We start from the raw sequence: 26,646 nt of genomic DNA on the forward strand, positions 1-26,646 counted from the left end.
TGTATCGTCGTTGGCTCGTTGTGAAGCAGGTTGTCAGGGGCAGCGCATAAATCATTCCGCTAACCCGGTGTCGTTTGTATTAATGATGAGATATTTACTTAGAAATAGACTGCCGACACACCTCATTTTTTGTGTGGAGATACCCAGTTTATTTGGGCGAACGCAAGAATGATGTCAGCGCTGCTTTTTGCCGAAAAAACATCAGGTTTGTGATGGCGTTAGCCCGAAGCTAGCTAGCTAGCGAAACGTCAGCAACGCAAAGTGCGCCGAGCAGATAAACACAACAAATTGCCATATAATCTGTGGTTACTTACTTGTCTGCCTATGGATTTGAATATGGAAGACGAGCACGAAAATGTCATGGAGCAGGAAGAATCCAGCTTCACCGACAAGTCATCCTCATTACCCTACGTTTCCCCGTATCGGTCGAGCAGACTACACGTAGAGAGGACGAATGTGTGCTCCAGGGCGTATTTCGTCGTGGTTATGGTCTTTTTCCATGTTTACATCCTAAATGTGATCGCCCTGTTGCTCTACGTGCATTACAACAACGGCCCCGGGGATCTGGTTAGTGTTGACGTCTCTTCTGCACCTGTCAGTGAGGGTGTGAGTCCTCTGCCTCACCCCGCCTCACCCTCATCAGACGATTACATTCACAGCTTCAATCTCCCTCGAATTGAGGGGATACGGGTGAGAAAACTGCATACTTTTAGTGTGATGATCAGTAGTTTTTCGCCTAATGCCAACCTTGAACTTCAAACCTTGGGTTGATCTGTCCTTCGATCTACACGTTAGATAAATCACTCAGAATGCTTTCTGTCACCTTCGTTACATTTTGATACAAGTTTGATAATATCCCAATTTTGGTCTCCCTTCACTGACTTCCTGTCTGTGCAAGGTCAGATTTTATGGTTTTGTTATTAACTCACAAAATCTTCCATGGACTAGGGCTTCCCTATCTGGCTGATCTAATTAAATCTTGTGTAGCAGCCCGTGCTCTGCATTCTCAGGAGGCAGGATTTCTGTGTTCCAAAGGTTAAAAAGAAGTCAGCAAGCATCAGAGCTTCCTCTTACCATATGCCTGTTCTGTGGAACAGTCTGCCTGCTTAGATAAAACAGTCTGATTCTCTGGAGTCTTTTATAAAAAAAAATCTGTAGTATCACCTTCCTATATGGTTTGGTTTCCAATTGATAAGCTCCTGAATATGAAAAAAGTGAAATTTTGGAATTGAAAGCTAATCTTTTGCATGGTGAGTAATATCATATGGATCTACATTTGAGAATTTGTCTAGCAAAATCTGAAGGGGTGACCTGGGAACCCACAGTTGAGTTGGCATGGAATAACCCAGATGTGATCTTAAGTAGTGTGAAAATGCCATTTGTTATTGTATTAGGTGATTGTGAGGCTGATCAGACTGGATACAAGACATTTAGAAAGAATCATTAATGTGAACCACCCATAATAATAATAATAGTAGTAATAATGAATAACCTAAGTTGAAAACATGTCAGTCATTGGAATGTCTGTGAACAAAGAAACAAAATCTTACTTATTTCTTAATAAGCACTTTAATTGCACCTGCATTTAATGTGTCTTGGCGTTGTTGCTTGACTGTCCGTACATTTGGACCCTAGAGCAAGAGTTGTATTTTCTCTAATCTGTAGGTAGGACATGTTCAGCTGGTGTCACTCATGACCGACAGAACACACGAGATGAAGACGCTCAGCCTGAAACCTCTTCTGTTTGGTAAGTAATAAGTATGCACTTTTCTGGAATAACTAGGGTTTCAAACATAAATTTTATTTTTTGTCATAACCATACAAATATAGTTCAGTAGTATTTACTTACAATTCACAGATATATACATTTTCCAGAAGCATTTACCTTTTCTTTGCCATCCATTGCCCAAGAGCCACGATGGTAGTTGATGGTTTCTGTGATTGCTTTTTCTCATAGTGTCATAACAGGAAATTAAAAGATTTTACCAAGCCTATGTTATCAAAATTTAAATGTTATTTTCATGCTTTGCTAATCACAGCCATTGAACATTTTTCTCAAGTCTCAGTCTTAATATTTGTATTGTCAGACATAATCCTAGCGCCTGCATCGGTGGTGTTTCCATCTTCGTGCTGCAGCCATTAGGTTCTTGTCACTTCTTTGCCAGATGTAAGCTTTGTTAACCACCAGGCGCTCACCCTGCACTGTTCCTGTCACCAGAAAGGTGCCCCCTTGTTGGTGGTGCCGTGTAATGTTCTTAACACAGGTGGCATCCCTCTCCAGCCACAGCTCTACACGAGAGCGGATCTCCCCACCGAGCAGTGGTCCATGCTTCAGAACAGTCAGTTTGGCAGCCAGGGAGAACTGGGACAGACTTACTGGACTGTACTTGAGCCGTGTTAGACGTAGTTTCACAACTGAAAAGGCAACAGATAACCATGAGGCATGCTTGATGTCATAAGTCTTCTCTGCTTTTTACTTTTCTTTTTTACAATTTTTTAAAAGGGGGTCTGTGAGCAAAATTTGCATCATTAATGTTCTACAAAGCGCCAGATATTCAGCTCTGAAACTTGGGGTTCTGATAGAAAAAAGTGAGGACTGGTGAACCTGCCATTTTTTGCCACCTGGCATTTTTTTTTAACATGCAGTCTGTCCTGACTGAGTTATCTGTGGCCAGGAACCTGCATAGATAAATCAGTAATGCCCCAAAAATCTGAATAGCCACTACAGTCTTTCACATACCACCTTTCTGTTGAAAAAAAAAAAAAAAAGGACATCTTGAAGGAATTCCACTGCAGTGGTTTCATTGCATTGTGGTGAGCGTGTAGCCTGCCTAACTGAGGTGGAATATGGTGCCACATATTACGAGTATTATGTCTGTGCACTATCATTTGCAATTCAGTGAACATCCCATCCATGAAATCTTACTAATTCATATAAAACATCAAGTTTTGTAATTAGCTTGGTCGTGTAGTGTCTCGTATGTACAAATCACACAGGACTGATCATACGGGGACAGTGGTTCTGTACAAATGTGTATCAGTATACTTTTCATGTTAAGAGCAGCTGACTGAGAAAATCAGCAATGGGGTGGAAAGTCGGGCTTGGCGGATCTTGACAAAGCTCTTCACACATGCTTATTTAGGTGAAAAATAGCATTTTCCAAAGTATTTTTGAAAAATTTAATTTGGTTGCCATGGAAATGAGCTATGCTGAAAAAGGGGCTTAATTAGCCATTGTGGCCACTCAGATGGTCGCATTTTCAGCACTTTTCATGTGCAAATTAGAAAAAGATTTCCTAGACCTATACATGAATGGTACACATCCCTGAAATGTGCATGCTGTATATTTTCAAATGAGGTGCAACATACATACATGCCCGTAAAGTGAAAAGAAAATATTTGTGACCTCTATTCAAATTTTACAAGTTTGAAAAATTCAAAATATTGTCAACTTTCCTTGCGCGACTGCCAGTGTTCGGACCATGGTAGGCCATTTCGCTAACATAAATATGAAAGATAGATTCGTGAGCTACACATTTATGGGAATAAATCCAATTTCATCGGACCAAGGGAAAATTTGTGAACAATTCAGTCTTCGCCCAGATTCAAGTATTGGTAAATTTTGAAGAAACAGTGTAAATGGCTATTTTGATATGATCTTCCAGAACGTGAGGATCAACCTATCATTTTATCATCATATGTCATTTATAGAGTGACCCCTGTAGACCATGATAGCATATTAAAAAGTTATTGCAATTTTGTTTCAATCCCAATATGTGTCATATACATCTCACCATATTTGGCTAAAATGGAAATTTGAGCAAATGTGATCTTTCAGAATGTGAGGATCAACCTATCATCTTATCATGTCATTTATAGAGTGACCCCTGTAGACCATGATAACACATTTTTAAAAAAGTTATAGCAATTGTCTTCCAATGCCCATGTGTGTCATATAAATTTCATTTTATTACCATGGAACAGAAATTTGACAAAAAACGGTGAAAATGGTTAACTTCACATAATCTCATAGAATGTGAGGACAATCCAATCATCCTGCCATCATATCTGATGTAAATAGTAATCCCTGGAGAGTATAAAAACACACTAAAAAGTTATTGCAGTTTTACTTCAATGCTGATACGTGTCCTATAGATGTAACCATATTTTGCCCAACAGCCAATTTTGAAGAAACTGAAGTAGTGAAATTCTTGAAACAATCTCCCAAAATGTGAGAACCACAAGCTTTAAATTAACATACACTAGTCAATAATACCAAGTCATAACTGATAACTCACATGTAACTACAAACTATTGACAAATGGACACTTGCAAGTCACTACAACCAAATGTAGGTCACAATAACACACAGTCAAGGACAAGTCACCACCACCAGGTGACACAGACTTGGTAAGGAAAAGAAGCTGGTGCTGCAACAATATATATCATACACACAGAGTGACAACTGGACACAGGGTCCATGACACAATGTACAATCAAAACAGAGCGCAACGTGTAGACTCTGGCAGGGTGAACATTACTGTAGAGCGTTGGTAACACTCTCCACAAGTGACGGCAGTCCACCTTCTGCTCCTGCAGCCATACAGTCAGCAGCCTGGACAGGGTCCAGTGTTGATTACATCAAACAGTATACAGCAGAGGGGGCAGCATTGTTTGCACTGATCTCCTCCTGGTGTATAAATTATGAATTGTATATTGGAATATAATTAATGCCAGAAATGCAAGCCATTCTAGAGTTGATAAATGGTCCAGGGAACTAAAAATTGTAGTAAGTGAAGATCACTGGAAACTGTTTTACAAAGTTGAGATCCTGTACTGAAAATAGCCAACTGAGATCCTTCCAATATAAATTTTTGCACAGAGCTATCGTGACTAATGAAATACTAGTGAAATATGGCAAAAAACAGTTAGACACATGCTACTTCTGTGGAAGCCACATTGAAACTATGTAACATCTATTCTATGAGTGTATACATGTAAATGACCTATGGAAAGATTTTGTACAAAGGTTTTACCATATATAAGACCATATATGAATAAATGCAATGTAATGCTAGGAATAATTAGTGGAGAACACTTGGAACTAATCAATCTTTTATTTATTATCATAAAAAAATAGATTTACAACACAAAATGTTGTCAACGGGTAATCAGTATGCAGAGCCTATTACTATTTATCCAAGAACATTACAAACAAGATTCTGTGTCAAATAATTGTAAATGGGAGCCAATAAGACATGTATTTTTATAAATGATGGGTTTTTTCCCCTTTCTTTTTCTTTCTTTTTTTTTTGTTCTGTTTTGTGTTTGGTAATTTATATCTGATGTATATGTCATGAAAATAAAATAAAAATATAAATGAAAAAAAATTATGAAACTTGCCAATACAGTACTGATCAAAACAATTAAAAAACCACAAAAAATACTTACTCTGTCCTATTTTCACTTCGAGCTGATCTGACAGTTGTGCACATGCTGTTGTTGTTCAACCACCAGGAAAGATCATCAAAACACACGGCGGTTAAAGTTTGCTTGAACCGTTTGAACGACAAATATCACACTGAAAATGGCAGTAAATTCACAAGTTTCGGACCCCCTATTGGTGCATTTTCCATCAGATGCAATTGAATTTTTTAACAGGCATGGGAAGATACACTATTTTTCTCAATATCTACCAAATATGAGGTCACAGATTAGGTCCGATCGCCGACAATTTAATTTTTAGTGAAGCATGTTTTTAACTAATTCAATAGCTCCACATAGGACTTGTTTTTGTTTTGTTTTTTTCAATTCATAATTTCCCAAATTTCTGTTCAAAAGACACAGTATGTTTAAAACACCAAGGAGAGTTATGCTACTTCACAAACAAGTGTTAAAACATTGTTTAAAAAGTGTTTTCTATGTACTCAAAAATGTCATTTTTGGTCATATCATCTTGCTGACTTGGAGGCGCATTTGCCTTAAAAAAAAACCACAATTGGTTACCATGACAACCACTTAATATTATGGCCAAATATTTTGGGTAAGTTTTACACTAGCCAAGTACTGTTCACACAGCCAGTTTCATTAAAATCCGTGAGATGCCACTTTCCATGTTTTGGGCCCCTATGGTTGATTTTCTCAGTCAGCTGCTCTTAATATTTTGGAAGAAAAATGTAAGCATCATGATGGGGACCCGAGAAATCTAGTATTGTGTTTAAGGATGGGTTTGGGAACTTTGTGATGTGTTCTTTTAAAAATGACGTAGGGCTGCATTGAAATATGGGTCACTGAAAGTGAGTAATTCCCTACAGACCCTTGTTTTAAAATCCCGATCTTTAGAGAAGAATTAAACATGATTACAGCTCTGTAGAAAAACCGGTGTCACCAACCGAACGGTCCCCCCTAAAAATTGGTCCGCCCTGTCTTCACTGTGCATGCATCATTTCATAGCGTCAGCCGTGGTTCACCGATTATCACCTTGTTTCTGCTTAAAACTCCACTCCAATCATCATCTATCTCAGCGACAGATATCTGAAGCTTTTGAACAACAATCATTTCCACATGAATTCAGCATTATTTCATCAGAAAAGACAGAGGAAGCGATCAGAGCGCAGCTGCAGCATGAGCTGCTGGTGTATGTTGGTCATACTATGTTATAAACTACCTAATCCCTTCATTATGAAACCCACCACCTAGTTTGCAAAAATATGAGGTACTCAAATGCCACAACAAAAGTTAGCCTGTCAGCTTTGGATTGTTTGGAAACTCCAAGATGGGCCTGCATTCAGGCTTCATTGGTCCCACCTAGGTCATGCTGGTCTTGCCCGTGCTCCACCTCTTTTCTTGCCGAGAGTTACGTGGAGTTAAGCAGCACCAGGATGAAGACTCCCAGAGTCGGCCCATTTGAGCTTCAAAACCACTTTTCAGAAAACCTATGGGTGAAGTTATTGAGGGTTTGTCCAGTTTATGTACAATCTATTCTTTAAAGATGCCTGCCTGAACCAGCCCAGGCATGTCCCACTGTGCCAACATTGATATTTAAATGGGAATACAAAATAATAATTGCTGCAGGTAGGGGTGATGGCTAATCGGTTAAATGTGCTTGTTTTTAGTGTGGAAGGTTCTTGGTTAAAGACCACCCCTGTCCATACTCCGTGTAATGTGGAGGTGCATCAGGAACGGTAGCTGGCATAAAACTTGTCAAAATCACCACGAAGATCCACCTCGGATTTGCTGTGGCAACCCCGAGTGAAACAAGGAAGAAACTGAAGGGACTTGCATACAAAAGAATAATGGCTAATTATGATGTGAAAAGATGCCAATATGGTACAAAATAGGAGGTTCACTGGTCTTCACCTGTATCTATCAGAACACAAAATTTCACTTCAATGACATTAATTGACAGAACTTTTGCAGCCCCATCACTCATTCACCAATTCACTGGCTGACTCTGTTATGCCTGTGCATGTCCTGTAGGGACTGTCTCACACTAGCTGCATGCTAGTCTTACCTCAGAGAAAGTGTGCAGTAGTTAAGCTAGCAGCTTTGATGCTAATGGCAGGGTCCTGTTGGCCACTAAGGCCACTGTTCCTTGTTTAATAAGTATATATTCAAGGATTAGACCATTCAGGGGGTAAGAATATTGATACCTACCAAAATCACTCCTACAAAATGTTTCCAGCATATCTTTTAAAGATGATGTCCTTTCCAGCTCACAATCCTGGCAGCTTGCCTGAGGCACTGGAACAGAGAAGTCATAAACTGGCTTGCTGAGTGCATTAAAATCTGACATGTACATCGACAGTGATATTCTTACCTCTATGTCCTACTGTGTGAACAGTGACATTGGTGATGGAAGAGATACACATGAAATGGTCTGCAGGATACTGGTCACAACGCAGGATATCTGGCCAGGGGTAGCCATAGCAACCCATGATTGGTGCGCAGCTGTCCCGAACAGATTCACATAAACTCCTGCAGGGTGATATGAACCTGTTAAAGGGAGGATGGGGGAATTGGATCAGAATCAAAATTCCTTTATTACCATTGCAGAGTACAACAAAACTGTTTGGCAGTCCTAACGGTGCATTCAGGCTACAAAATAAATAAATAAACAAAAGCAATATGTGTGTGTGTGTGTGTGTGTGTGTATATACCTATACATAAAAGCAATATATAATATATGTATATACACTACCTAGTTAAAAGTTTGGACACACTTTCCAACACACTCACCATGAAGCCAGAGGACACACACCAATTAGCTAAACTGCAGGATTGTCTTACAGACATAAAGACATGGATGACCTCTAATTTCCTACTTTTAAACTCAGATAAAACTGAAGTTATTGTACTTGGCCCCACAAATCTTAGAAACATGGTGTCTAACCACATCCTTACTCTGGATGGCATTACCCTGACCTCTAGTAATACTGTGAGAAATCTTGGAGTCATTTTTGATCAGGATATGTCCTTCAATGCGCATATTAAGCAAATATGTAGGACTGCTTTTTTGCATTTGAGCAATATCTAAAATTAAAAAGGTCTTGTCTCAGAGTGATGCTGAAAAACTAATTCATGCATTTATTTCCTCTAGGCTGGACTATTGTAATTCATTATTATCAGGTTGTCCTAAAAGTTCCCTGAAAAGCCTTCAGTTAATTAAAAATGCTGCAGCTAGAGTACTAATGGGGACTAGAAGGAGAGAGCATATCTCACCCATATTGGCCTCTCTTCATTGGCTTCCTGTTAATTCTAGAATAGAATTTAAAATTCTTCTTCTTACTTATAAGGTTTTGAATAATCAGGTCCCATCTTATCTTAGGGACCTCATAGTACCATATCACCCCAATAGAGCGCTTCGCTCTCAGACTGCAGGCTTACTTGTAGTTCCTAGGGTTTGTAAGAGTAGAATGGGAGGCAGAGCCTTCAGCTTTCAGGCTCCTCTCCTGTGGAACCAGCTCCCAATTCAGATCAGGGAGACAGACACCCTCTCTACTTTAAAGATTAGGCTTAAAACTTTCCTTTTTGCTAAAGCTTATAGTTAGGGCTCGATCAGGTGACCCTGAACCATCCCTTAGTTATGCTGCTATAGACTTAGACTGCTGGGGGGTTCCCATGATGCACTGAGTGTTTCTTTCTCTTTTTGCTCTGTATGCACCACTCTGCATTTAATCATTAGTGATTGATCTCTGCTCCCCTCCACAGCATGTCTTTTTCCTGGTTCTCTCCGTCAGCCCCAACCAGTCCCAGCAGAAGACTGCCCCTCCCTGAGCCTGGTTCTGGAGGTTTCTTCCTGTTAAAAGGGAGTTTTTCCTTCCCACTGTCGCCAAGTGCTTGCTCACAGGGGGTCATTTTGACCGTTGGGGTTTTTACATAATTATTGTTATGGCCTTGCCTTACAATATAAAGCGCCTTGGGGCAACTGTTTGTTGTGATTTGGCGCTATATAAATAAAATTGATTGAATTGATTGATTGACTTTCCCATTCAATTGAGGGCATTTATTGTTATTGTACATTGATGAATACATACAATGAAATTTGATCTCTGCATTTAACTCATTCTAATTACAGTGAGACACAGTCCAACCACCAGGAGCAGTGGGCAGCCACAGTCCGGCACCTGCGTGCATGAGACAGATGTGCCTCATCCCTCACAGACTCAAAGCTGTATGTGGGATGGCATACATGGTCTGAATGCATGTGCATTCTGCTGTGTGCACATTACTAAGATGCAAAATGATGCGCATGAATGATAAATCAATAAAATATACAGCTATTTGAGTGCTGAGTATCTGGATAAAGAGGTGCTTTGCATTTGCATCCATTAATTTAACTTAAAGCTGTATGGCCTTTCAAATTTCACAAAACTGACAAAATGTAGCTTCTATCGAAATCCAAGCATTATAATGTAGGTTTTTGTTTTTGTATTAGAAAATTACAGAGCATTTTAATGTTTTAATGTTTACGTGGGGGGCGGGGGGTGGAATGATGAACATTTTCTTTTCTTTTTAAAGTTTTGAATTTACCAGAAATTGTCTTTTGACTTTGCGTCATGCGTGTTTGCAGAGTGTGCATGCTAACATCAGTAAGATGTCTTGTAAATCACTTCAGAGGTGTTATGTGGTTTCAAAAACAGCATTTTTATATTTAGGAATGATTATTTCTCACTGACTTTTTAAAAATATTTGAGAGACATATTTACCGTGAGGCAAATATGTATTTGATCCACTCTTGATTTTGCAAGTTTTCCCTCATACAAAGAATGTAGAGGTCTTTAATTTTTATCATAGGAACACTTCAACTGTGACACAGAATCTAAAAATCACATTGTATGGTTTTTAAATAATTAATATGCCTTTTATTGCATGAAATAAGTATTTGATCACCTACCAACCAGGAAGAATTCTGGCTCTCACAGACCTGTTAGTTTTTCTTTAAGAAGCCCCCCCTATGCTGCACTCTTTACCTGTATTAATTACACCTGTTTGAACTTGTTACCTGTATAAAAGACACCTGTCCACACACTCAATCAATCACACTCCAACCTATCCACCATGGCCAAGACCAAAGAGCTGTCTAAGGACACCAGGGACAAAATTGTAGACCTGCACAAGGCTGGGATGGGCTACAGGACAGCAGGCAAGCAGCTTGGTGAGAAGACAACAACCGTAGGCGCAATTATTAGAAAATGGAAGAAACACAAGATGACTGTCAGTCTTCCTCGGTCTGGGGCTCCATGCAAGTTCTTGCCTTGTGGACTACATGAAAGAACTACACAGGAGAACCTGGTGAATGACCTGAAGAGAGCTGGAACCACAGTCACAATGATTACATTAGTAGCACACCACGCTGTCATGGTTTAAAATCCTGCAGGACATACAAGGTCCCCCTGCTCAAGCCAGCACATGTCCAGGTCTGATTGAAGTTCACCAATGACTAGATGGATGATCCATAGGAGGCATGGGAGAAGGTCATGTGGTCAGATGAGACCAAAATCAAACGTTTTGGTATCAACTCCACTCGCCGTGTTTGGAGGATGAGAGTAACCCCAAGAACACCATCCCAACCGTGAAGCATGGGGGTGGAAAAATCATTTTTGGGTGTGCTTTTCTGAAAAGGGGATAGGAGGACTGCATTGTATTGAAGGGAGGATGGATGGGGTCATGTATCGTGAGATTTTGACAAACAGCCTCCATCCCTCAGTGAGAGCATTGACGATGGGTCATGGCTGGGTCTTCCAGCATGACAGTGACCCGAATCACACAGCCAGGCCAACTAAGGAGGGACTCCGTAAGAAGCATTTTAAGGTCCTGGAGTGGCCTAGACAGTCTCCAGACCTGAACTCAAAATCTTTGCAGGGAGCTGAAACTCGAAACCTGAAAGATCTGGTGAAGATCTGTGGGGAGGAGTGGGCCAAAATCCCTGATGCAGTGTGCAATCTTGGACAAGAACTACAGGAAACATCTGAGCTCTGTAACTGCAGAGAAATGTTTCTGTACCAAATATTAATGTCTGTTTTTGTATTGTATCAAATACTTATTTCATGCAATAAAATGCAAATTAATTATTTAAAAATCATACAATGTGATTTTCTGATTTTTTATTTTTTTTTTAAGATTCTGTCTCTCACAGTTGAAGTGTACCTACGATAAAAATTACAGACCTCTCCATTCTTTGTAGGTGGGAATCGACAGTGGATCAAATACTTAATTATCTCACTGTATACAGAAATAAGCTGTTTTGGAGCAGCCAGCTGACGTCACTCCTTACCTTTGTAAATCAGGTAGCTAATTACATTCAAATCATTAAATAAATTGGGTTTACACACACACACACACACACACACACATACATACATACATATAGTGTCATGATATGGCTAGAAATCACTCATACCCTAATAGGTGACATTCATTTTTTTATTTATTTTGTGGTCCCAGGTGAGAGGTGTTATATTTACAACATGACAAAAACCAGGGTATTGTGTTTTAGTGGTTTTATTTCTGTGAGAAGCTAGGCCTTGTCCCAAGAGATTAGCAACAATTAACATAGTTTTAGAAAGGGCGCTAATCTTGTTCTTCCTGTTCCTAGTAGCTGTTAGATGTGTCAGTAATCTGTTGGTCAGGAATCTTCACAGACTGCTCTTTTAACCTATTTGATGACAAACATATTAAAAGTTCCATTTTAAATCTACCACCTATGTTTGTTTTCTTTTGTAAACAAGAACCCAAGAAGTATTTCACTTTAGCGTTATGTCTTATAATATAGTTAGTGATTTCATTCCAATCTGTTATTTTACAACATAGTTTTGACTATTTGACTCTTTAAGAAGACTCTTACAGATGTGTTTTTTCCTCTTCTTTTTTTTTTAATTGTTGTTTATGCACCTACAACACCAGATCAAATTTCTTGTATGTGAAAACTTACTTGGCAATAAATTTGATTCTGATTCTAAAGATGACTTCACACTGAAACTCTAGCTCTGCATTCATGCTATGTTTATCCTCAGAGGAAAAAACAAAACAAAACAGTTTTGTTTAAATTTCTTACCTGTCAAGGCAGATAGGTGCAAAGAGAGAACAGAGGAAGATGCGGGCGTCAGGATGGCATTCTCGGGCAAGTAGCGGCAGCCAACTGCTGCTCTGCTGTATTGCCTCTGCAGAAGAATCATGGCCCAGCAGGTTGGGCATCCTCATGGTGTCATATCCAATGTGCTGGCATAAAGCCATGCCCAACGGGATAGGGACACAACGAGAGGAACTGTGCAGCTCTCTCACACTTGTCCCAAACCTTGGAGCAATAGCATCCTCTTGAACGGCAACTTCCAGTCTAGAAGAATGTCGATTGTCATATCCAGTTTCAGTTTTGGTGTCAGCAATTGCCCCAGATCTAATCCTCAATCGCTCTTCCTGCTCAGCTCTTAAAGCAGCAGAACGAAGCCCTTGTGTGCTGCTAGGTCCAATAAGCAGCAGGAGAAATGAGAGGGTAGCAGCATAGTAGGATTTTCTAGAAGTAAAATGAGGACAAAGCCATGTGGTCATACTGGGACAGAAGTTGTAAAAAAGAGAGAGAAAACCTGAAATGCGAGTTGAGTAATGAAGACCACTGTGTGACGGTGTGTGAGGAAACAGCAGGATAGGTGTATTTATAGTGGGTGGTGAAAACATTTGCATAGGAATGGCTAAGGGGAGGTGTAGAGAGCAGTAGCAATACAGGGTGGGGCACACACTGAAGTGTCTGACATGGAGGTCCATTTGAAATATTATCAGACTTCTGCATGGAGGTTGATCACACATAACAAAATTAAGGTGAAAAATTTGGGTTTTCAACACTTTACTGTTTGTAATGACCAGAAGACTCGTGTAGTCACAACTAACCCCAGGTTGCCCTAAATTATAGCCCAATTGTATATTCAGAACTTCCGGATGGACTGCATGTGACTGTGTCAGCACATGTGCACTGGGCACAAACAGAATTTGTGTTGTCCTGCTGTGTAGCTGTGACCTGATTCCTGTTCAGACAAGCAGGTCACTTCCTTTCCGGTGGAGAAAGTGAGAGCAGCAGCGGGAGGGAGAAGAGCAAACCTCAGTCTTCTTCATTCATATCTTTTATCAAGAGTAATGAGGCCGGACTAGACAATGGGGATTAACTGAGTGAGTACAGTGTGAAAGACACGGGTGACAAACAAGGCATCTACTGTACAGGCATCCAATCTGCCGGAAACATTTTATTAAGAGGGGAAATGGCATGCTGGGAAAGAGCCTGAGGCAACGGTGAAACAAAAATTTCAGGCTTCACAGTGAAGCTTCCAGTATTATAAAATAATCTCATAATGCTGATGCCAGCCAATTTCCAGCTAACCCAGAAAATTGTTGGGGACACATCTCAAAAGTCCAGTCAGATAATAAGCATAAAACAATATCACGATGATTGCTGACTTGGAACATTGTTGACAAATAAGCAGAAAGGAGAGACCACATCAAATACTAAATTTGTTGCACTACCATGCTAACTAATTTAAGCTTTTACAACTCTTGTTGCACTTGCTCTGGTAGAAACAAAAAAAGTCAGCAGGCCACAGAGCCTTCTCTGATTGTGCATCTGTCCTGTGGAAGAATCTCCCTGCAGAGATAAACCAGTCTGATTCTGTAGATTCATTCAAGCCCAGACTAAAGACTCATCTGTTCTCCTTGTATAGCTAGCATGTCAAATTATGTTTCCGCTACTTTTAAATTATATTAATAACAATGGAACATGTCTCAGCCTCATTGTTTCTAAATTCTCACACCAAATTCTCTGTTTCAGGCTCAATAGAGCCTGAAATGTGGAGGTTTTCAGCTTGAAACAGGCTGACGACGGCGCCTGGGAGCGCTGCACGACGTCTCGCTCCGTGGGAAGTCCTTAAAGCGACAGTATCACCTCAAAATCTCTCATCAGCCGTTAAAATTTTCACCGAAAACCAGCTTAATTTTTTGAACCGTGTCCACTTCGATGTGTCTCACAGGTTTAGAAAAAATTTTGATCAAACAAAGCACCAGTCTCTCAGCAACTTCTCAGACAAAGGAATTCCGACGAGGGGCTGGACGACTCCTCCCACAAGGAGTGCTCAAAGGTGAATGACGTCACCGACAGGCGTGGAAAAACTCACGCATGCGCACGAGGGTTCAAGCATGTCTGACGTAAAAACATATGAATGAAATCCATATAGTTTTTGAAAAAAATAAAAAGGACCTATACTTTATTGACAGACCTCGTACCTTGTGTGTCTGCTTCTAGCTTGCAGAGAAAACAATCCGCTACAAAATAATTATTTTATATATGCAGTGTCCAGCGCACAATGTGTGGCAGCCAGTGGAATAGAGCACGGCATCCGGCTGGGAACACAGCGGGTGGGATCGTCATGACGATGTGCATGCAGGTGCATGCATCCAAGTCGTGCAAGTGTCAGGGGGCCTTAAGGTCTAACCTTACCAACCCCTAGAGCAAGCACACAGGCGACAGTGGTAAGGAAAAACCCCCTCTGATGATATTCAGGAAGAAACCTCAAGCAGACCAGACTCAGAGGGGTGTCCCACTGCTTAGGCCATTCTACCAAAAAGGTTTACAATACAGAACACAACACAACAACAATTGACGAGAGTCCATGCAGGTGTCCACTCCACCGTCTGAGGGGGTGGGGAGTCATTGAGCCAATGGTATGAAGTCACTTATACCAAACATTCACAAATATTTTACTGATTAAAGTGAGTGTTTGACCAAATTTCTAGCCACATTGGTAGCAGAGGTAGTATAGTAGACATGTTTTTTGTGGGGGAGGGGGGGCTGTGTTTTGCTTGACCTTTGCTTTAACCAATCTGTTCTAAAAGTTGATAATTTGAAGACACTTACCCAAGTAATATTCCCACCAAATTTGGTGAAAATCTGTCCAGCTTTTTTGTTGTTTTTAGTTATTTTGTTATCACACACAAGCAATTACAATACCTGATCATGCAGCAGCACACAGGGTATGAGTTCAGTTAATGTTATATCTTTGATGTCAGCTGAATTAACTGTTGACAGTTTTCACAAATATAGTACTTGACACGTTCCCATGTTCTTATAACATGTAAAGTAAGTAAGATTGCAGGAATTTTGTGATCACCGTTTTAGACCCTTTCAGAGTCAATTTATCCTCATCATGCTGATGTCACTCTGTCTTCAGAATTTGACCCTTACAGAGAATGGGTTTGTAATCTAAAGTAATCCACTTGGTCATCAGATCAAGACGGCACTGTTGACTGAGATTTTCTAATCTGTTTAGGTTTGTTACTCACTCACTGCTTCTTGTGTGAAATATACTCAGACCCATAAGTAGTTGGACAGCAACACATTTTTTTTTTTCTTTTTGTAAGTTTGGCTCTGTACACAGCTGCAGTGTATTTGAAATGAAACAATCAAGCTCTGCTTGTTGTGTAGACTTTTAGCTTTAATACAAGGGGTTCAACCAAAATGCATTTGCCATTGAGGAATCACAGCCATTTGTATGTATAGTCATCCCATTTAAGGGCCCATAAGTAATAGGACAGACTAAAGATAAGGATTATTGTTCATTCAAATCATCACTTTTATTGCTGGTTTTCTTTAGACAAGTTGAGGGATGGATACATGAACGTTTCATTTCACTGAATATATACTGTTCTTTATTTAGACTGCTGTGTGTCTCAGCATTTAGTTTCTGTGTAGGCTCTCAGTTGTCCAGGTGGTTTCCATAGTAGAGAAGCCTGAATCTTTGACTGGACTGGGTTGCTTGACGCGAGGACGTTTCGCTTCAAATCGCAGAAGCTTCCTCAGCTAAAATTCTTGCTCTGGTTGTCTGACTTCTGTCTTGACTCTTGTAGAGAAGAATAATCAACCTAACCAGACCCCTCCTACCGAGAGGCAGACTGCTATAGGCTAGTGACTAAACAATAGCTCTAATTAGCACCTATTGTGCTCTAGTTAGCACCCTCCTAATGACAGGGTAGCTGTCCCTCCTAATGATGGGACGGACTCTCTCCTGATGGCTCCCTTGACGACTCTGCTGATGACGTGAATAACTCATTACCATGAACAAAAGACTGAAACTGCTTTAACTTGAGTACCCCATTGTAAACAGGGGATAAAGCGTGTCTCAGACCCCCTCCCCGGTTAAGGCTGGGTTTCAAACGTTTCACAAAGAATGCCTCCTTGACCCCTCTCTCAAACCATTTCTTCTCTCTGGCTAATATTTTAACTTCCTTGTCCTCAAACGTGTGGTTAGTGTCTTTAAGGTGGAGATGAACTGCAGACTGAGGCCCACTGGTGCCCTCTCTGCGGTGCTGGTATAGCCTTTTGTGTAAAGGTTGCTTAGTCTCACCTATGTAGTGTTCGTTACAGTTTTCCTGACATCTGATAGAATACACTACATTGCTCTGTTTGTAACTAGGGATCCTGTCCTTAGGGTGAATTAATTTCTGTCTCAAGGTGTTAACCGGTTTAAAGTAAACTGGGATTTTGTGCTGTCTGAAGATCCTCTGTAGTTTTTCCCCTACTCCTGCTAAATAAGGGAGAGACACTCTTCTTCTTGTCTCCGTCTCCTGTCTGTCTGGTCTCTTTGTTCTCTGGGACTTCTGCACTTTGTCCAGGGACCATCGTGGGTACCCACATACTGTGAGGGATTTCCGGACAAGTTGTTGTTCTTTAGCCCTTCCCTCTGCAGTTGTGGGCACCTGTAGGGCTCTGTGTTGAAGCGTCCTGATCACCCCGAGCTTGTGTTCAAGGGGGTGGTTTGAGCCAAAGAGCAGATATTGGTCAGTGTGAGTTGGTTTTCTGTAAACCCCTGTCTGGAGCTGCCTGTTCTCTCCAATCGTAACATCACAGTCCAAGAAGGCTAAATGGTTGTTTCTGGCATCCTCATGTGTGAACTTGATATTGGCGTCCACCGAGTTGATGTGTTCTGTAAAGTCCTCAACTTCCTGTTGCTTGATTTTAACCCATGTGTCATCAACATATCTGAACCAGTGACTGGAAGAGATGCCCGTGAAAGATGTCAAGGCTGTCTTCTCCACTCGCCATGTACAGATTGGCCACAATGGGGGATACCGGAGACCCCATCGCACAACCATGAATCTGCCTGTAGTAATTCCCCCTAAACAGGAAATACGTGGTGTTAAGACAGATCTCCAAGAGTTGGCAGATGTGGTCTGGTGTGAGTTTGGTCCTTTCAAGTAGAGACACATCCTCCAGCAGTCTCTGCCTCACAGCTGAGACGGCCTCAGCGGTGGGGATGCAGGTGAACAACGAAGTCAGATCAAATGACACGATTGTTTCATCTGCCTCCAGCTGCAGGTCCTTGATCTTGTTCACAAAATCTTGTGTGTTCTCCACATGGTGGTCTGAGTTACCCACTAGAGGGGCCAAAATCCACTTAAGGTGCTTTGCCAAATTGTACATGATGGAATCTGTGCTACATACAATAGGCCAGAGTGGCACGTCCTGTTTGTGGATTTTGGGCAGTCCTAGATGCACGGAGTGGCGTCCCCAGGGTACAGTCTGTAGTATGTCTGCCTGTCGATGAGTCCCTCTTTCTCCAGGTTTTGGAGGTAGCTAATGATTTTCTTCTTATAGCCGCTCGTAGGGTCTCTCTTCAGACGTTCGTATGTATTGGAGTCACTGAGCAAGTTGTTGATCTTGGCTTCGTAGTCTGATGTGTTCAGGACTACCATGCATCTGCCTTTATCCGCTGGCAGGATAAGGATGCTTTGGTCCTTTTGCAGTGCTGACAAAGCTTTCCGTTCTACTCCTGTGATGTTGGAAGGAGGAGGCTTAGCACTGTTCAGCTGTTCACTGTTTAGTCACTAGCCTATAGCAGTCTGCCTCTCGGTAGGAGGGGTCTGGTTAGGTTTAAAAACTCCAGCTTTTGTGACTTCTTGATTATTCTTCTCTACAAGAGTCAAGACAGAAGTCAGACCACCAGAGCAAGAATTTTAGCCGAGGAAGCTTCTGCGATTTGAAGCGAAACGTCCTCGCGTCAAGCAACCCAGTCCAGTCGAAGATTCAAGCTTCTCTACTATCTCAGCATTTAGCACTTTTCTCTTGTGTTCTCTCAGAGATCCCTGGCTTTCTGTCAGAGGAGGAGTGTCGTGTGGTGGTGCAGCTTGCTCAGCTCAAAGGCCTGACAGAGCACCAGATAACACCAGCAAGCCAAGAACAACAGGACTCAAATCAGCCTCTACTTTCACTCAGCACAGAGGAGATCTTCAGTCTGCTGGACTTAAATCAGGATGGGCTGCTGCAGAAACAGGAGGTGACAGTGAAAACCTTGTAATCATACAGAAGGACAGCACTATGGATAAAAATTTCAATTAAAAACAAAATCATATGTTATTGTAAGAGTAATTGCTGGAATGTGCCAGATATTTTGTTGAAAAAAATTCTGTATATTCTGTCCTCTAGATTGTGAGTCACTCGCGTTCTCGAGACGGGACTTGGTTGAATCCAGATAATTTACGGCACATTCTGTCCGGTCTAGAGTCCTGCCCAAAAGGTTTGTGTTCATGTTTTCCTCTGGTTTCTGTATAGGTGTCAGAGCATCTGCAACTGCTGTGAACTATTTTACTATTCTAACATCTGTCAGTGTATGTTGTGCTGTGCAGAGCTAAGAAAATGTTTGTACCCCTTGAGCTTTTACACTTAAAATTTTTTTATGACACCATGTTAAAAAAGAGGTATTCCAGCTTCTTTATGTTAAAACATCTCAAAATGATGGACTTTAAAGTCACAGTGAAAACAAATTGCTGCAACATGACTACATTAGTATACAAATAATGAATGTTTATGAGTTCAATGGTACAAATATTTCATGAGGCGAAAGCTGGAACATACCATTCAACAAGGCGTTCAACTGGCATATTAAAGTTAAATGTTATTTAGATCATAATAAAAAACATTTATTAGAGAAGACAGAAAACAAAAAATGAGATTCAATCAGAATAGTAGCTTATTTTTTTTATTGGCATTAACATCTGTTTGACTTGTGTGTTGGTACAGATATCTTGATGCAGAATTTGATTTGATTTCTTTTTCACCTTTGCCTAATGAGGTCTTTCACTGCTTGGAGTAAATGAATGACTGGTGGATGTGGTTGCGTGCGAGCCTTTGTATGCTACAACCAGAAGGGGGCTGACACTAGTTTGCTACCATTGTGCCAGGCAATATACGTACAGGTCTTAGTCTGGGTGTGCTGTCATCCTATCTCATTAAAAACTGATTATGCTGCAGCACTTTCCTTCATTCCCCCTGGATCCGCTCTATCACGCCAGCCCTTATCCTCCCTCTTTAGCTATTCCCCACCACCATTCCCAGCCGATCCTGCTTCGGCACCCCAGAGCTATTGTTACAGCTGCGGCGCAGTCCCAGAGGGAGAATAATCAAGAACCAGACATTCCATTTTCCACATTCCATCCAGTCATTTTGAGGGGAACATCATAGATAGGACGAATGAAGAAAAAAGAAGAGTGGCCAGTTATTGCTAAAGACATGAGTAAAATAGTCTTTTCTGCATCATGGTGCCAAACTGAAAGTCTGGAGGAGATTTCTAAGCTTTTGGGAGGTAGGCACATTGTTGTTTTAGGTTTTGTTTACCTGTATATCTGACAGGCATGCTGACTTTGGAGGAGTTTCAGGGCCTGTATGATGTATCTCAACAACCCGGAAAGCAGCGCAGTGAGAAGCTGCAGAAGCAGGTCAAACAGAGAAGCAGACACACGTGGCTTTACCAGGGCCCAGGATCTCACCATGTCCTGCAAACACTCAGAAACAGGTACATTTAATACACGTGCTACAGCATGTGCTCCATGATGCATGTACATGGTTTTGCCAGAATCTTTTTTGGCCTCCTAGAATTATGATTAAATTGGAGACTTTGGTCATTTTTCTTTAGTGAATTCTCATTCTCATTTTGTGGCTCATTTGATCCATAGAATCTGTACTGTTATCATGATCTGCACCACATATCACCTGTTCTGAAACATTAGCAATCTACAAATGCCTGATTTTTATTTTATTTTATTTTTATTTTTTTAAAAATCTGTGGCTTGTCTCTTGAGAAATTCTTAAAAGTGTTGAAAACCTTTATCTCGCAATGTTAAAGTACGTACAGCAAAATTCATTAATATTTAAATAGACATCTAAAGTTCAATTTTGAAGCAGATCTAAATAGGGGTGAATCCAGGATGTTTTTAAAATTAAAAAAAAAAGGGGGGGGGGTTCCTAACCTATCAGAGCACTTCAAGTGTTGTCCGAGGAATTCCCTCTGAGTGCCGGTCTGGTTGGTAATATGCTTCTCCCCCAGAGTAAAAAGTCTGACCCGGGTGCCTACTGCGTTGGTTGAGCTGAGTGAGCAGCTTCAGGTGATCCGCTATGAGCACGGAGACTTCAGTAACGCACACTACGATAGTAGTTCTGAGCATCCAGACACGTGCTGCGCACACACCCGCCTGGCAGGAAACACTTCTGCCCTAACAGAAGTCCCCTGCAGGTGTGTATGATCAGTGTTTTCTGTTTGGTTTAATTGATTCTATCATTAATTTTGACACAGCTCATTTTAATTTTCTTCAAAAGTTTGAGTCTGACTCTTTATTTGACCAGTCTATGTAAATTCTACATTGCTTTTAATGCCTCTTGTAAAACACAGATTCATTAGTATATTTGAAGTTTGTTTATTTTTACCATCTATGTCACTTATCCCCAACAGCCCCAGTGTGTGTGTGTTTGTCAGTCAGATAGAGAGAGCAAGCGAGCGAGTGAGAGTGAGAAGGCCATTCACCAAATAAAGAGCATTCCTCTCAGTGAGTGTAATTCTCCTGAGGTAAACAAAAAGGAAAGTTGTTCCCAGTGTTAAGATTTAAAAGTCCTGTGGTATTTTTTTCTAAGAAAAAAATAATCTGCTTTTAACAGTTATTTTATAGTTAAGTGATGATCAACAACATTCATTATTTTTGTCATTATTATTATGAAAATGCCTTGACTTTTCTTAAGACCAAGGCCGGAGATTAAATGGGCCTCAAAGAGCCTTAATGCCAACACACTCTAACACTGCTTTATAATTTCCTTCTTTTATTTATTTGTAACTGACCTTTAAAACTTGATAAATTGTTATTTTATTAAAGGAAATGAAAAGTATGTGTATCATATTTGATTTATTTATTTATTTTTTGTAGAAATGTTTGGATGTCTCAGTAGATTTTGTGTTCAAGAGGAAAACAAACAAAACCAAGACAACCAACAAAAGGGCACTGAAATTTGCTGTCATCCGGTTAGTCACACGTGTACATGAAATGAGCTGTTTTCTTCTATTTTCCATCCCAGGTATCTTACAGTGATGTTCTACCTCAGCTCTGTAGAGGAAGGTGGGGAGATGACCTTCCCTGTGGCAGACAATCGTACCTATGATGAGGAGGTCAGTGTGATGTCACAGCATTTGATCATAAACCAGGATAGCCTCTTTCTGTGTTCCAATTTTGACATGATGTCAGACACCTGCTTGTTGATAGGTTGCAGACAGACCTTACCCATGACAAAGAATTTAATTATTGTAATTATTGAGTGAGCACAGAGTGCCCAAACAGATGATTAGACGCCAGCTGTTTATTTTGTCATTGTCTAGGCACTGGTCCAGGATGGAGTTGATTTGACGGACACTCGGGAAACATGTGTCAGAGGTAACCTGAGAGTGACTCCTACTCCAGGGAAAGCTCTGTTCTGGTACAACCACCTCTCTGATGGCAGAGGTAAATGCAGAAGACATCTCCAATATTCATTTTTGTACAGAATATTAAATAATACTAATATTTACTCCCTGCTACCAGTGGCAGATGGAGACCTGCCACCCGAATGCATTTTTTGTGCCAGGCACTCATTGTTATATTAAAGTACGCTGGTACAATTTGTCACTCAAAACTGTACCAAGAAGCTCTAAGTAAATCTATGTCTGCCAGGAAGCAAAAGAAGATTTCAACCAATCACAGAGCCTGATCCTTCAGAGTTGTATATCCCCTTGCCTGCTGTGTTCAGACCCCCATTGGCAGAGACCACTAGCAGTGGCTGCTAGCTTTTGTGAACTGACCGTGTTTGTCCTTTCTAAAGATTTTATTATAAATACCTGAAATAATACAGCTTTCTGTGCAGTTAGGTGTGCTAATGGGCCATCTAAGAAGTCTGTGCTCCAGTCATTCCATTGAGTGAAATTTTTGAGGTATTTAATTTGTACATGAGCACCATCAGCATGTATCAGTGGCTTAGTTCCACTATTATGCCATGGTTACTGAGGCAGTATGCTGGTTATAATATTTAATAACTGCAAACAAGTATCATGAAAACCACTGTCCGGTCCTCAAGAAATTTAACAAAAGTTAATAAAACACCCAAACCAAGGTTTAGTAAAAATAGACCAGAATATTATTCTTTTCAAATTAAGAAAAGCCTGTTTATTTTGTTCATGTCTGACAATAAATAAGTTAGTAATTTAAAATTTTTGCAGTACTATGAAACATTAATAGGAGAAAGAAAGTCACATATCATCTTGCTATTGTGCACGTCAGCTTTGACCTTCTGTGACAGGGTCAGCTGATTAATTGTGAACATTTGAGGAATTGGTTAAGGGTACAGTTAGACACACAAGTGGTTGGAATGTAGGAGAGTAAACGCGTCGCTTACCATTGTAAACTGTGCGCGGCTTTGTGCAAGTGCGCAAAGAAAATTTTGAAATGTTCAAAATCTCTATCATGCATTAATTACGTGAACTTCATGTGAACATTGCGCAAACCATTAAAAACACTGCGAGTGATTGCGTCAGTGCACCGCATCAGAGTGCAGCTCATCTGATTGATTATAACGAGATGTTAAATCTATCATAAACATAATTTTACAGCTACTTATAAGAAGGAATGAACATGCAACTGTTTTCCCAAGTTATTACAATATAAACATTACAGATACCATTTAGACTGTTTCAGATATGTTCTCCACCTCATGAAGTGCAGGAAAGAGAGAAAGAAAAAAGCTGCAGATGAAACGGTCCTCTGTGATTCTGTTAGCAATTAGAGGTGTTTTCAACAATAAACTCTGAGAGAAAATGATTAATCCGCTACGAAATAATTATTTTACATACACAGCATCCAGCGCACAAAGCACAGCATCCAGCGGAACAAAGCACGGTGTCCAGCTGGGAACACTGGGGACACAGTAGGTGAGATTGTCATGGTGAAGTGCGTGCAAGTGCGCAGATCAAAGTCATGCAAGTAACTCCTGTTTACACAGACAGTACACGGGCTGAGCCAGAACGAGGTGTTGAAAGTACTCTAGCCCCCCCTTGTTAAAGCAAAGGCTCACTTTTGAAGACATTTTAAAGACATTGTTTCACAAACAGTGATGATGAGAATAATATTAATAATAATATTGAGAATACAGTGGAACCTCGGTTTTACAACTTAATTGGTTCCTAAATGTTGTTCTTAAACCAAAACCAATTTTCCCATAAGAAACAATGTTCAAAGAGGTGTATCTTTTTCACTAACTATAACGCTCACATTTAAAAAGATCCCACAAGTTCCAAATGGGGTTTAAGTCAGGTGAGGAAGGGGGCCATGATGTTATTCTGCCATCTTTGATGCCTTTGCTGACTAGCCAGACAGTTTTATGCAGTGATGATGGAACACTGTCCTGCATAAAAATCACATCCTTCTTGAATGATGCAGACTTTTTCCTGTACCACCTCTTGAGAGTATCTTCTAAAAATTGTCAGTACGTTTGGGATCTGATTTTAACTCCTCTTCAGCCTGAAAGGGTCCAAGTAGCCCATCCTTAGTATTTGCAGGCTATACCAGTATCTCTCCTCCACCTTGCTGCTGTCTGACTTGAAGTGGTGCTGTGCATCCTTTAGCAATCCAGCCACGGGCCCATCCATTGGGTCCTTCAAGACTCACTCTCATTTCATCTTTTCATCAAAATCTGTCTTCAGATATTTCTTGGCCCATTGTTTGTTTCACTATCAGAGTCTTGTTCAGTGGTGGTCATTGTCAGCCTTCCTTACCTGTCTCTGAGCACTGAATACCTTGTACTTCTAGACACTCCAGGTAGGTTGCAGTTCAGGAAAGATGGTGGCAGTGGAGGATAATAGGTTCCTGATAGTGAGTTTAATACTTCTCAAATCCTTTGCAGTTAATTTGCATATTTTCTTCTCCACACGTTTCCTGTGATCCTGTTGACCATTTGCATCAAAGCGTTTGATTGTTCATTGATCATGCCTCAGTAGCTTAGCTACTGTATTTCAGGAATCTGGCATCCCTCTGAAAGGCATTTTACGTTTTAGTTTCTGTTTCATCTCTTTTGGTCCATTTTACCTGGGGAAAACAGCTGCTTAATAATTATGCACACCTTAAAATATGGTGTTAATCACTTTAGGCCACACCCTCCCATATTCCACAAATACATGTCACCTGAGAATGCTTAATTCCAGCAAGCATTCAACTTTATATACTGTATGTAGCTTGGAGTTGGAAAAATGATGAAATGATAAGATATGATAAGATCAAAATACTTATCTAAAAGTTGAGCACACAAGTGTAATTTGCTGCAGTCTGTCAGTCACACAGGTGCAGGTCATGCACTCTCCCTGTGTTCCTTCTTGCACATTATGAAATGTTCAGATGCATCATAACACACTCCCATGTGAACACATTGTACCCTCCTGGTTTACCTCATGAGGGATAACATTGTAGTGTAATTGTTTTTGGCTTCTTCAGGTTGGATGGGTGAGCTTGATGAGTATTCTCTTCATGGAGACTGTCCAGTGAGGCGTGGGGTTAAGTGGGTGGCCAACAGCTGGGTAAATGTTGACCCAGACCACCAGCAGCAAGCCCGGTACCAACGACTGGTTTCACAAAGGCATCAAGTAAACTCGGGTGTTGAGGACCATTACCAACCTCTGTCTCACAGTGACCTCCATCAAGACCTATAGCCAGGCCTCCAGGTCTTACTAACATCACGATACCGTACTTTTGACTTGGCCTGTTCGAAGCTTGTGAGCTGTGTGGCTCAACTTTCAAAATACCTAATGCTACTTCAAAAAGAGATTTTGCTTATTTGCAGTCTTTTACGTCACGTCTTTTAAACCACTGTTTCACTAGCCACGTTTACTTGAAATATCAGAAGTTTATGAAATTGACTACAGAATTTTGATAGGCAAATGCATTTGGCTACCTCACAGTTTGTCTTTATTCTTCACATAACTTTAAATTTTTAAAAATGATTGAACACTCCTCTGTCAGATCATGCTTTATAGAAAAATCCTTCCATATCTGTTTATTCATTAGCCTATATTATAGGCTGGTGTTTATATATATATATATATATATATATATATATACTCAACAAAAATATAAATGCAACACTTTTGGTTTTGCTCCCATTTTGTATGAGATGAACTCAAAGATCTAAAACTTTTTCCACATACACAATATCACCATTTCCCTCAAATATTGTTCACAAACCAGGCTAAATCTGTGATAGTGAGCACTTCTCCTTTGCTGAGATAATCCAACCCACCTCACAGGTGTGCCATATCAAGATGCTGATTAGACACCATGATTAGTGCACAGGTGTGCCTTAGACTGTCCACAATAAAAGGCCACTCTGAAAGGTGCAGTTTTGTTTTATTGGGGGGGGATACCAGTCAGTATCTGGTGTGACCACCATTTGCCTCATGCAGTGCAACACATCTCCTTCGCATAGAGTTGATCAGGTTGTCAATTGTGGCCTGTGGAATGTTGGTCCACTCCTCTTCAATGGCTGTGCAAAGTTGCGACTACGAACTGGAGTCAGTTCGAGACCCCGATGAGGACGCCGAGCATGCAAATGAGCTTCCCTGAGACGGTTTCTGACAATTTGTGCAGAAATTCTTTGGTTATGCAAACCGATTGTTTCAGCAGCTGTCCGAGTGGCTGGTCTCAGACGATCTTGGAGGTGAACGTGCTGGATGTGGAGGTCCTGGATTGGTGTGGTTACACATGGTCTGCGGTTGTGAGGCTGGTTGGATGTACTGCCAAATTCTCTGAAACACCTTTGGAGACGGCTTATGGTAGAGA

The 26,646-nt window shown here is 40.7% G+C and overlaps 2 protein-coding genes across 3 annotated transcripts; one reads left to right on the top strand and one right to left on the bottom strand.

Moving 5' to 3' along the window:
- Positions 1-25,853, top strand: LOC117512481 (transmembrane prolyl 4-hydroxylase-like). Of its 2 annotated transcripts, XM_034172571.1 has the most exons (10): positions 1-441; positions 600-690; positions 1,666-1,747; positions 18,613-18,809; positions 18,959-19,049; positions 20,162-20,324; positions 20,856-21,041; positions 21,872-21,962; positions 22,170-22,293; positions 25,306-25,853. In XM_034172571.1, exons 1-10 carry the CDS (start codon positions 356-358, stop codon positions 25,518-25,520), a joined length of 1,326 nt encoding a protein of 441 aa, XP_034028462.1. In that variant the 5' UTR covers positions 1-355; the 3' UTR covers positions 25,521-25,853. The 2 variants fall into 2 exon arrangements, with proteins under 2 accessions (XP_034028462.1, XP_034028461.1); XM_034172570.1 differs by having other exon boundaries at positions 1-690; positions 25,306-25,852.
- LOC117512482 (secreted frizzled-related protein 2) lies at positions 1,784-13,140 on the bottom strand. The gene is made up of 4 exons (XM_034172572.1): positions 12,557-13,140; positions 7,820-7,995; positions 7,657-7,743; positions 1,784-2,415 (listed from the first exon to the last, which is right to left on the bottom strand). Exons 1-4 carry the CDS (start codon positions 13,045-13,047, stop codon positions 2,096-2,098), a joined length of 1,074 nt encoding a protein of 357 aa, XP_034028463.1. The 5' UTR covers positions 13,048-13,140; the 3' UTR covers positions 1,784-2,095.
- Positions 25,854-26,646: the final 793 nt, after the last annotated feature.

The sequence above is a fragment of the Thalassophryne amazonica genome, chromosome 6 (genome assembly GCF_902500255.1).
Source record: "Thalassophryne amazonica chromosome 6, fThaAma1.1, whole genome shotgun sequence".
Classification (NCBI taxonomy): Eukaryota; Metazoa; Chordata; class Actinopteri; order Batrachoidiformes; family Batrachoididae; genus Thalassophryne; species Thalassophryne amazonica.